The sequence below is a fragment of the Sander lucioperca genome, chromosome 9 (genome assembly GCF_008315115.2).
Source record: "Sander lucioperca isolate FBNREF2018 chromosome 9, SLUC_FBN_1.2, whole genome shotgun sequence".
Taxonomy (NCBI): Eukaryota; Metazoa; Chordata; class Actinopteri; order Perciformes; family Percidae; genus Sander; species Sander lucioperca.
This window is the reverse complement of record NC_050181.1, coordinates 4,181,903-4,194,586: the sequence shown is the minus strand read 5'-3', so window position 1 is coordinate 4,194,586 and position 12,684 is coordinate 4,181,903. Positions and strand designations below refer to the sequence as shown.

The 12,684-nt window shown below is 40.0% G+C and overlaps 2 protein-coding genes across 3 annotated transcripts in view; one reads left to right on the top strand and one right to left on the bottom strand.

Moving 5' to 3' along the window:
- ak5 (adenylate kinase 5) overlaps nucleotides 1–6,311 on the bottom strand; it is a 71,271-nt gene extending 64,960 nt beyond the window's left edge. The window contains exons 1-3 of one of the 2 annotated variants that reach the window (XM_036005328.1): nucleotides 5,890–6,311; nucleotides 4,328–4,514; nucleotides 1,370–1,537 (exon numbers count right to left, since the gene is read on the bottom strand). In XM_036005328.1, coding sequence (XP_035861221.1) covers nucleotides 1,370–1,537; nucleotides 4,328–4,514; nucleotides 5,890–5,949 — 415 coding nt within the window. In that variant the 5' untranslated portion in view covers nucleotides 5,950–6,311. The remainder of the gene's footprint in view (nucleotides 1–1,369; nucleotides 1,538–4,327; nucleotides 4,515–5,889) is intronic. The other variant, XM_036005327.1, reaches the window with a different exon arrangement.
- A 3,635-nt stretch (nucleotides 6,312–9,946) lies between these two features.
- Nucleotides 9,947–12,684, top strand: part of pigk (phosphatidylinositol glycan anchor biosynthesis, class K) — a 30,429-nt gene continuing 27,691 nt past the window's right edge. Inside the window, exons 1-4 of the mRNA XM_031294415.2 lie at nucleotides 9,947–10,067; nucleotides 10,273–10,326; nucleotides 10,460–10,551; nucleotides 12,182–12,317. Of these exons, the coding sequence (XP_031150275.1) occupies nucleotides 10,002–10,067; nucleotides 10,273–10,326; nucleotides 10,460–10,551; nucleotides 12,182–12,317 (348 nt within the window). The 5' untranslated portion in view covers nucleotides 9,947–10,001. The remainder of the gene's footprint in view (nucleotides 10,068–10,272; nucleotides 10,327–10,459; nucleotides 10,552–12,181; nucleotides 12,318–12,684) is intronic.

The following is a 12,684-nucleotide window of genomic DNA, read 5'->3' as shown; positions in this document are numbered from 1 at the left end:
TTATTTACAACCTAAATAAACTATTTTCAAGAGGGTTTATAAATAGCAGCCTTTTTCAGTCAAGCTCAACCAGTGTCATTACTCTTATTGTGCAGCTGCCATGCTTAATTCATAAGATGAATGAATGTATTTGACAGGTTAATGCAGGCCCATCAAGGAAATCAGATTAAGAGAGCACAAGTGTCTAACACAGTGAGTGACATGCTCAAGATCTCCCCTGCTGATACCAACAGAGAGGCAGGCCTACTGTTCTGTCCCCATCAGGACATTAGTTCACTTAAATGTTTTTCGTCTCCCATTGCTGGCAGTAGTTTGTTCCACATACGTGTGTGTTCCTTTAAGAACTGTAGGACTTTTGCACCATGGGATTTAGTCAGGAAGTTGAATGTGAGCAGGACAGCCTCATAGTTTGTGTTATCATCTCTCCTAACTATCCGCTTCAATCTTCGACGTTCCATACCTTTGGTAACATTCTCGGTATGTGAAATAGATGCTGACATACTGTTCTTATATCTTTGTTAATTATTGTCAGTAAGTTTGATGTGCAATATGTATATTTTTGATGATGATTGATAGCTCATATTAGACTGACAGTATGCTTCAATAAGCTAGTTTTTCCACTATTATCTTGGGTTGTGCTACATGTACATTTATTTAGATAAACAATATAGGTTATATTACGTACACTGTATAACAATACATTACGTATTTCCTTTATTTCAGCTTACATGTTAGCTACTATATATACTACCGCATTACAGTGACGTGTAGTTATATTGTTTTTACAATTATCATTGTATAATGTTTGTGACTCATCAATATGTAAGTAACTGGTCAATGTGTTTCATTTCCCACTTTCACCCTTTCTAAGTCAAATAAACTGAGTTACGGCGATCCCAGTCTCCAGTGCTTGATGGTGGAAGGTGTTTAGCTGCTGGTCAGATTGCACAAGGTTACGTGCTTGCGGGACAAGATACCTACGTTCAAAATACCAGAAAAAACACACTAGTGTGCACACACACATGTACACACAATCCCCGACTCATAGATTCCCATCCAGGCCATTTATTTTTAGATCATCAGCGAGGCTGGTATAAACTTTTTATTTTGTTAAGATGTTTATATTAATAGATTACGCTCTCATCAGAAGCATTAAATAGACACACAGTGTTTTTCTATGTTTACACATAAAAGGATCGCCTAGTCTTATCTAATGGAAAACATGAGTCAGCAGGAATCCAGATGAGCAGCTTCAAATGTAAAACATCAGATGAGAAGACATTTTTGCCCCAAAGTTTCCTCATTCCTGTGTTATGTACTGTAAGTGCACAGATATTTATAGTTTTGGTGTGGTGCACTGGTCCTTTACCAATGACGAGGATGACTTTGGGTCGCGGTCTGGATGGATCAAACACCTCATATTCCTCTATGAGTTCCGCGGTCTCTGACAGGTCCGAGTCACTCTCGATGGAAAACTGGCTGATGGGAGGGAGGCGGTCATAGCGTCTGTAGGGAAAATTGGGACTGTCGGGCAACACTGTCACAGTCACACACACACACACACACACACACACACACACACACAGATGAAAATGTGTCTGCTTTTTTCTAAAGTATTGATGAAGAACTCTTTTTTTTCAAAAGCCTTAAAATACACCATTACAAATCTTAATTTAAATATAATTATCAACCATTATTGTGCTGTCAGTCATTTTAAAGGTGCAGATGTTACATTACTTCAAACTGTGAATCAAATTTCAGAAAAAAAACCAAAGAAATTCATGCCGTTTTAACAATCACAGTAAATTGAGACGAAAGTGTCTTATGATGAATTCATTGCTTCATTCAGTTTGGTAATTATACAGCTGTCTCTGGTGATGAAAGCACTGATTATAACACATTTACCAAAGATAGAAATCATCACTGCGTATTATTCCAAGGGAGCAGAACTGCTATAATTTACATGCAGAATTAATATTATCTCCTTATCTCTCTATTATAAGAATGAGGATGATCTTGCAATTTTACCAATAACAACACATGTACCAAAGATGTAAATTGAGGTTTTGTTGAATTTGAGGAGAACAGAGAAGCTATTTTACGCAAACAATTTAGCAAAACACACAGAAGGTTGCAAATTACAACTAATGCTGCCCAACCTGCGTGCATTTTAACATTTCTAAGACATTGAGCAGTCAATCAGGACGAGATCTGAATAATTTTGGAGGTGAGAATAGCATTCCCTTCCAGCAAACGTTTAATAACATGGCAGATTTAAGATTCAGCTTTCAGCTGAGAGGGGAATTGCGGGACACAGGAATCTCTATCCCTGATTAGGCTGCAGTTCCCAGCAGCTAAACACTGCAGCTGGCAACGTTTTCAGGCATCTAAGTTGGGTACATTTCTTAAAGCAGTCAGCCCTCAGCACTTCTTGACTGTGAAGTTCTTTTATATGAAATATCTGTTACTGTCTGCATTGTTGTGTGGCTTATAGACACATCACTCATATAAACTTAAAGCAACACTAGAGCACTTTTCCTGCTTCAGTCCCCCTACAGGTTGGATGCGGAATTGTCCGTTACATTACATTATGCAAGTTTGCCAGATCGGGTAGCAGATCTGTAGTTTGAATGAGATATAATGAGACATTATGACAGCGGTAATGGACAATTCTGCTTCCAACCTGTAGGGGGACCGAAGCGGGAAAAGTGCTCTAGTGTTGCTTTAAAGATGCAAAACTAATTTTTACTCACACACGTAACTCTGTTCTATTTGCATGACTCACATCTATTATCATGGCAGTTCCTACATACATTGCTGATATGCTTCACATCCATCATCAAACAAAGAAGTAAATGTTTGAATTTAAAATAGACCTAATAAAACTGCCAATAAAAGATGACATTAGCATACAAGAGCAGTAGTCAACTTTGCTCCGCATATTCAAAATACTTATCTTCCTGCATTGGTTAGACCTTCTGGAAACCACAGCTGGAATCAATAATTACTGAGTAAAGAGCCGTTTGGTATCCCCACTCATGTGAATGATTAACTACACACGTTCAACTGTCTTTTACTGCATTGTAACCATAGACAGTATATAAACTGGACCAACAGATCCAGTTGCTCTGGACGGAGACCAGTGAAGAATATTAGAAGCACTTTTCCGGTGATGGCTGAGTGTTACTGCGCAGCCTCCAACTGAGCTCGAAGATGTAGATGTGCCGTGAGCAACCTGTCTGAAAGTCTTCTGGTAGCTGTGCCAAGAGAAATCTCAATCATTCTGAATCTTGCAGAGACGGAGAGGGTAGGTATGTTAGGAGATAACATAGGCACAGGCTAATTATTGCTAACTTAAATACTAGTTAACATTAGTAATTTAACTAGCACTTAAACTTAAACAGTTAATGTAAGTCAAAACTGCCTGCAAGCTTCTCCTGTACTATACAGTAATTCCTCTACTATGCGACAGTAAGTCGAGTGGTTATGACACAATCGTTAGCCTAGTTTCACAAAAAAACCCTACTACGGAGCCATAACGTGAGGTACAAGGTAATGGAGCCTTTTTTACATTGTCGTGTTTCTTTAGAAATAAACAATGGACAAATAGAGTCTTTACACGCTTCAGATGTAAAGTTATTCGCTGTCAAGTGGCGCCAAAATGAATGTCAATGGAATGCTAACGGGAGGTGATGGCTTGGTAGCATCAAAATGGCGCCATAGGAGCTACGCGTTCTGGGGAGAGGCTTACCCCCTTGATGGTAACAGGCTGCCACAGGTCAGTGAAGGCAGCACAGGCTGAGATCTGCACCCTGAATGTTTTTTTTTTAACATGTTGGTTTGACAGGTTTGAAAGCAGCAGCAGTGGTTGCTTCTAAACTTTACATTGTTGTGTGTGTGTGTGTGTGTGTGTGTATGCACTCTGGTGTCTCAACTAATACTTCTGGTAATTTTTGTAAAAAAAAAAGAAATTCTAAGCACACTGCTGCGCTTTACGCTGCAGCTGCAAAAAATAAATAAATAAATAAATAAAACTCCCATGTCATAACGCTCTAAAAGTCTTCTATTACAAGTGTTTCCAAGAGCAGCACAACAGTTTTAACAATGTGTCTACAGTGGAGCTCATACGGTACAGTACAAATGTCAACAACCTTTCCTGTTCAAACAGAGAGCCAGTTGTGATTGTGTAGGAGAGTAAGATGTTCTGCTGCTAGCATCCTTGGAAAGAAATCAAATATATATATAAAACTTGTTCCAGATTAATTTTCTGTGTGTGTGTGTTTCTAATGTGCTCCACTGTACTGTACAATCAGCATTCACTGCTCACCATTTCTGAGGAGGGACCTGCGTGATTGGCCGCCGTTGAGAGGGGGAAGAGACTTTTTCTCCTGGCCCACAAAGGTATCCCACCGCACCTTGTCTGGTCCTCCGAGGTCCCTGGCTTTCTTCAGACAGCCCTCCAAGTAGTCGATGGGGTCATCAGGCCGGTAGTACATCAAACCTGTCAGCAGGCTCTGGAGAAAACAATGGAGAAGGATGGAGGTACAGTGGGAGAATAAGAGACAGGGAGGAGATGTTGGTTCTGGCATCACTACATCTTTGTTATGATATGTTGTTCTTTGATAGCTTGGCAGTGGTGAGCAGCCCACCTTTAAATGAGGTGGTTTTGAAGTTTGAAGTTTTGAAGTGCAGATCTGGTTTCCTTGGCTTGGCTCCACCGAGGAAACAAAATATCTAATTTTGTCAGAAGCCTATGAAATTGGTAATCAGGGTTCTGTGTTTATTTGCCAGGCTGTTATTGGTGAGGAGGAAAGCCTATCACTGGTGATGAATGTGAGAACGAACTCCACACCAAAACACAAGTCAAGTGTATGGTTGTGTGACATTTGTCTACCTCAACCCTGAATGCTTTAAAACAATAACCTTCCTGTGGGACTTCCTATTTCATCCCCACCCTTCTCACTAACAACTCCCATCGCCAGCAGCATGGGAACACAAAGCTTCTCCCAACTGAAAACAAGTTGATGTGCCTATTTAGCTGATTGATAAGGAATACACTTTGATAGGAGAAGCAGTAAATGTACAGTGCAGTTATGATGGTGATGATGATGTGTCACTTCACTGCTCAGTGTAAGTTTGTGTCTGTAACTGTTAACTAAATAAACAAGTAGTGATTGCTTGCATACATTAGTTGCACTACACTTGGGATTGAGTCTAATTAAGTGGATGAGCCAATTTGCTTCCCCCTCAGAAAAATGAATGATACTTCATTGTTATATTTCTGTCTATGCTGCTTAGAGAGTCTATGCTGTCTTTATTTTACTTAATAGCAAGTTTTACCTTGTATTGTATAATAATCCTGTAGATGCTTCATTAATGGTTCATTTTTAGACACCTTCTCAACCACCAATATATATTGCTGATATCCCTGTCATGTCATCATATTCTTTTCTGCCATAATTGTATTTTCCTTTATAAAATGCATTATGGACATTGAATGTTGTTTTAATTTTTCATGTTAAAAGAATGCAGTCTCCAGCTGAGAGCACCTTAATGTATTAAGAAAATCATTCTAATAATGAATTTGCAAGTATGCAAAGGAGAACGTCATATTCGGTTTATTTGCATTTTAACTCATTATGATTACATATTATACTATACAAACACATTGAAGCAGTTTGTAAAATGATTAATCAGTCGTGTTTATCATGTAAACTACTACTTTAATCAAGAAGTAGGCGCATCAAGTCCATCAGCCATAACAAGATGTATTACAAAGAGATCTTTGCCGCCACTCTTGACAGGCATCGATGAGTAACATGAATCTTTGTGTAAAAATCACACTGTCAAATCGGCACGTATCTCATCCCCACAAAGAGCATCTCTCACCTCAAATAGTTGAGGTATCTCCCGCCGTGCGAGATACTCCTTGGCATCGTTGGTATTCATCTCCAGTCGGATTTCCTCTGAAATCACAACTTGTCCGTAGCGTGCTTTCTTCTTCTTCTTCTTTAGATGTCTCAGTGCCGTAAGGTATAATTTGGTTACCAACAGAGCTCCAGACAGTTCCCCTCAGCGCATTTTTGCCCCGTGTGTGGACTTTACAACTGGATTCCTGCAGGCGATGCCACAACGCCACCCTTCTCGGTGATGCGGATGCGCGGCTCGTCCGTCTTCCCTCCTACAGCGCTCTGCTTCCAGCACGCACCATGTGCGCCTTGACGCTGGCACAGAGGTCGCGCGCCGTGCCAAATAACGCACGCACCGCCTCGTAATGGCGTTTATCACAAGGATATAGCCTGGAAACTTGGTAGTGATATTATAGTAACAGTAACTCAGAGAACAAGGAATTATTATAAATATGTGAGTTATGATCCTCTAGTAGGGACTTTTAAAGGGGAACCACGCCCATTTTCGAAATCAATAGGCTACATGCTGACTATGGTCTAAGACAGCCCAAAATATTAGTTAACATGAAAGCTCTCTCTCAAATCCTAAAACCAGAGTGCTAAAACTCAAATATGTGATGTCATCAAGTATAAAGTGTGGAACTGCTCCATAGACAATAAATTGCCAAGATGTAGAGGACACTGAGAGCACCCAGGGGAATGTTCTGAGTATATGTGTACATTTTCGTTTTCATAACTGCGCACTATACGACAGAATAAAGCTCATCTGGGTATTAAAAAGAAAACCAAATCAGTCTCCCATTCATTGTCTATGGAGTAGCTCCAGACTTTATACTTGATGACATCACAAGTTTGAGACTTAATTCTCTCGTTTCTGGCTTTGAGAGAAAGTAGTTAATGTTCACAAATATTGATTGGACTTTCCTGGGTCATGAAAACAACATATTGGAATTCTTAATTTAGGTGGTGTTCCCCTTTAAGGGGGTGAATGGGTATAGAAAATACTTTATTTTTGGTTTTACCAAATCAAAAATCCAGAAAACATTGGTGCAACAGAGTTGCACTGTAACCAGTTTGACACTTGACAAAAAATCCAAACACAAGGTGCACTTCAACCACATATCATGGCCTTCCTGAGCATATGTGCTTCAATCCTCATTTCTCTTGTCAAGTTTCCAAGATCAAGAATGAATCTTCAAGCTCAACATTTTGACACTAAGAGGATTTGTCATCATTACAAGTCACCACTTAACTTGCATGTAAACAAACAGGCAATGCTTTTTAGGCAACACAAGAATATGCCACTTTGATTGCCTGGTTTGTCCCATGATCCTTATAGTCCACTAACCCTCTTGACAACTGGACAGCTGGCTTTAAGTCTCCTTGTTGGTTTTATCAGAGAACAACTTTAGATCAGTTCAGTGACATCAGTGTGTTAGAAAGTGAGGATCACTCCATCTGAATAACATTTCATGCATGACCGAGAATCAGTCACTGCTGAGGGCAAAATGGAAAATGCTAATTTAATGAAATGATGGACCTCAGCCTCCTGCCAGAGGGGAGTGGCTCCAAGAGCTTGTGACCGGGGTGGGAGGGGTCAGCCACAATCTTTCCAGCACGCTTCAGAGTCCTGGTGGCGTATAGGTCCTGGAGCGGCGGCAGATTGCAGCCAATCACCTTCTCAGATGACCGAATGACACGCTGCAGCCTGCCCTTGTCCTTGGCAGTGGCAGCAGCGTACCAGATGGTGATGGAGGATGTGAGGATGGACTCAATGATGGCTGTGTAGAAGTGCACCATCATTGTCTTTGGCAGGTTGAATTTCTTCAGCTGCCGCAGGAAGTACATCCTCTGTTGTGCTTTCTTCACGAGGGAGCTGATGTTCAGCTCCCACTTGAGGTCTTGGGAGATGGTAGTTCCCAGGAAGCGGAAAGACTCCACAGTGTCAATTGTATAGCCACAGAGGGTGATGGGGGCAGGTGGGGCTGGGTTCTTTCTGAGCGTTGAGCTCTAGATTGTTTTGGTTGCACCAGGTCACCAGGTGGTCAGCCTCCCACCTGTAGGCGGACTCGTCTCCATCAGAGATGAGTCCGATGAGGGAGGTGTTGTCCGCAAACTTCAGAAGCTTGACGGACTGGTGACTGGAGGTGCAGCTGTTGGTGTACAGGGAGAAGAGCAGAGGTGAAAGAACACAGCCCTGGGGCAATCCGGTGCTGATGGACTGTGAGTCGGAGACGTGTTTCCCCAGGTTCACATGCTGCTTCCTGTCAGACAGGAAGTCAGTGATCCACCTGCAGGTGGAGTCAGGCACGCCTAGCTGGGAGAGCTTCTCCTGAAGCAGAGCCGGGATGATGGTGTTGAAGGCAGAGCTGAAGTCCACAAACAGGATCCTGGCGTAAGTTCCTGCGGAGTCCAGGTGCCGGAGGATGTAGTGTAGGGCCAGGTTGACCGCATCGTCTACAGACCTATTGGCTCTGTAGGCAAACTGCAGGGGGTCCAGGAGGGGGTCGTGATGGCTTTGAGGTGTGAAAGCACAAGGCGCTCAAAGGACTTCATAACCACAGAGGCCAGGGCGACGGGTCTGAAGTCATTAAGTCCTGTGGTCCTTGGTTTCTTGGGGACAGGGATTATGGTTGAGGTCTTGAAGCAGGCTGGCACGTGACATGTCTCCAGTGAGGTGTTGAAAATGTGGTAAAAAATGTGGTAATCATTGAAAAGTGGTAAGCAGACCTGTATGGGCGCTCTGCGTGTGTGTCAAAACTGATTTTGATGCAGCTTTTCTAGTAGGCCTTCTGTTTGTAATGTTACATGAAAGACATGTTTTTTTCAATTTTTTCTTTTTTTCATCTGCCATATACAAATAATGATTTGCTGAATTAGACATGCAGTCATCTGTGTACTGTAACCACTTAAGTGGCTTACTTATACTTAAAAATGAATTGCCACATAATGCAAAAAATATTTTAATAAATTACTATAGCACACAAATCATTGTAATACCACAATAAATAGAATGTTCCTATGAACTTTGGTAGGAACAGTTCAGAAACAAAACCATAACCAAAAAACTAGAAGAAGACATGACTCTAAAGGGGACTGGATGAAGACCTTGCAGGAATATGAATACATTTGCTACAGTAGAAATCAAATAACAGTGAAATCCAATTTGCAAGTCCCTAAAATCATTTCCCCATGATATCCTGTTGAGTGCCTCTCGCAACTCATATGAACTCACTGTTATTACAATCTTGGTTCTCTTGACATTAGCTTCACTCCCGCAAAAAATCTGTCCATGTAATGATAAGCCACACACACAAGCTGCACCACCTGTTAACCATATAAAGCTTATCATCACTCTCAGCAATCTTATCAGCACTGATCCACCAATATTAGGTTAATTAAAATACAATATAGAATATTTTCACACATTTTTCACACAAAACAACCCATCATATTTCAGGTCACAAGAAAACACAATATATTTCTTTGTTTTCAGTGAGCCATTAAGTACATAAGCATTTGTACCGAAAGGTGTATGGGGATGAGATCAACTAAAAGTATCTTCTTATGTACAATAATTATGCTCTAAAGTGCTTTACAGAGTTTTGCATTTTAATTTATTTACTTATTTTTCATTCTTTCACTTACAACTAACATGTATGCAATGTGTTTGTGTTTTGCATACTGCATGTGTATCTGTTATTAATGTTTTTATTTTTTCCGCTAAAAAGATTTGGCATGCTATAATACCGTATATGGGCACTTTATGAGGATCGACGAAAAAAGAAATAGGAAATATTCTCCAGAGACCCATATTCCATTTTATTTTACGTTAGAAAATAGAAATGAAAGAAATGTCTTATGATCTACAGTATATGTCAGTGACATATTTGTAAATTTCCTGGCATATAATCCTGAGGTAAAGCATCTTTCTGAGACCTTCACGTGCACTTTTTCTACAAGTGAAATTTTAATGATTTTAATCCATCTAGGTTTTCCATACCGAAGCTTTTATTTTGAAATGTCTCCTACCGGAAGCACTTGCTGGGCGGAGCAGCCGGTTTGCACTTCCTTGATGCACAGTGTTGCACAATGAAAATACTCACTTTTTTCAGCTTATTTTCCACATTCTTATCAGCGAACAGCATTAACGTCGAGGTGAGTGTATATTCTTTAACATGCAGCAATGAATACTCCGCCAATTAGTTTGTTTGATGTTGAATACCTGAAATGTCGTTCCCATGTTAGCCTTCTTTGCTTTTATGCTAGCTGTTTTGGTGATGCGTCTGATTGCTTGTTTAAGCCGAAACTAGATTAAAAAAAAATACATACAATTAATCATTTTCCTCCACTTGTTTCGCAGGAGAACGCAGGGCAGTTCTTCAGCAGTGGTCATACTAACAACTGGGCTGTTCTGGTAAACATTCATTGATTTAAACGTTAACGTTACATCTTTAGCTGGATACATGCTAATTGATTTTCTGCATTAAAGATGGGAGCAGCAGAAACATGTTTGTGCCTTATAAACCGGCTGTGTGTTTGATACACAGGTGTGTACATCGAGATTCTGGTTCAACTACCGTCATGTGGCCAATACTCTGTCCGTCTACAGAAGTGTTAAGAGGCTGGGCATTCCTGACAGGTAACGGTGATAACATTTGTGTCCTTATTCTGTTTTATTTATTGTGTCATCTTTAGATATTCAATTGGGATATTCATCTAGAGGTACATACATACATTGAAAAAGGTATAGTCATAAGGTGTTGATGTTTAGGAGCAGATGTAAGCCTTTTCTCATCGTCATGGTCTTCACTTCCGATATGTTGGGGTTGCTAAACATTAGAACATGCACGCACTGCAATTGCAATTTTCTATCTGCCTGATTTTCAAGTAGTCATCGGACTGTAGGTTTGTTGTTATTTGAGTGTAGTTTTTACAGTAGAAGGGGGAAATAGTTTATAATTCTGTGAACACACTCACACACATCCTGAGGTGTAGAACAAAAACAAATTAATAAAAAGTTCATAAAGCTCTTCTTCAACATGCTATGTTTAAACATTTTGGGCTACTCTGCCTGGAGATTAACAGGAAAGAGAATGAGAGACAAATCATGGGGATATTCAGGGATTTTCTCTTAGGGTGTCCTCAGCTAAGTACAAATATATATTTTAAGAAAAGTTTGTCCTGTCATTAAATGAGTCAAATGTAGGCCGCTCTCCCAGCCTGATGTGGTTTCCAGCTGTTAGCTCTAAAAAGTCTTCAGTCTCAGTCAATGTGGTGTATTTCTGTGCACCATGATTGGCTAAATGCTGCTTCAGAGGCCTTTTCACCCTGGCTAAAATAAAGCTAAAAGGAGCAGCAATCAGGTGCTTCTAATGAAAAATATTAAAATTGTCATTGCTTTTTAAAGCACAAGATCGTCAAACACTGCTGCTTTTTATTAATTTTTTTACATGCACTGTCATTCATAGTTAACATTGTTAATTAGTGTCTGCACCAATACCACTGTGGCTAAGTCAATCATATTATGCTGCACATTATATTATGATAAGATGACACACCAAGTAGGTACTTTATATCAGGAAAGTAAATGTATGCTTCTCCTCATTAACTGGTGCCTGTAGCTCAGGTAGGTCGGCCCTTAATTATAGGGTTAGTGGTCCAATTTTTGGCTCCTCCTGTCTAGGGCTGGGCGATAGGGAGAAAATCAGATATCACAATATTCTTGACCAAATACCTCGATGTCGATATTGCGGCGATATTCTAGGGTTGACAATTGGTGCTCTAACAAAATGTCTTTACATTTAGATTTTAGATAAATAATCATCAGTAATGTGGACATAATGTCTAAGTGGGGAAAAGGCAAATAATAGAACAGCTAGAACAGTCTGCTAAGTTCAGAAAAGTACATCACTTTACTGTAATGCAACCTTTAAAACCAGTAAAAGACAACACTTATGTCATATCACGATATTACGATATCCAAAATCTAAGATGATATCTAGTCTCATATCACGATATCGATATATTGCCCAGCCCTACTCCTGTCCACATATAGAAGTTGCCTTGAGTAAGACACTGAACCCTAAATTGCTACCTCTGTGTGAAAAGTTGCTTTGTCTGCAAAATGATGATCATCACGCTAATGGTAATTAACAACATAACATTGAACATGCAACATGTCTTTGACAACATGAGTACAGCATTTGTCCTTTCTCTTATTTTCTAATGTAATCATTTTGAATGGTCTCTGTCATTTTCTCTTTTTCCAGCCACATAGTTCTCATGCTGGCTGATGACATGGCTTGTAACCACAGAAACCCTAAACCTGCCACAGTGTTCAGCCACAAGAACATGGAGCTGAATGTGTACGGTGACGACGTTGAGGTGGACTACCGAGGATATGAAGTCAGTTCACATTGCAGTCAGACAGTTACACACACACAAAACTGTAAAAATCTCTTTCTCACCAAGTCAGTTCTTCTCTTTACAGTCTCTTTAAATCAGTACATTTTCCACCGGCCTCAGGATTTTCAAAGTCTAATTTCTACATGTCAATATCTTGAAGGCTGAAAAAGACAGATCGCTCCACAAGGATAAAAAAAAACAACCTCAAAATACATTTCTTAAATTGGAAGCAAAACACATTCTTACTCCATTGGCGATAGTTTGAACCATCATAATATCTTCTTTTAAACCTCAGGTACAGTTATTAAAGACATTGGTAAAGGGACATGGATACTTTACTCAGTTAAAATCTGAAATGTGTAACTTG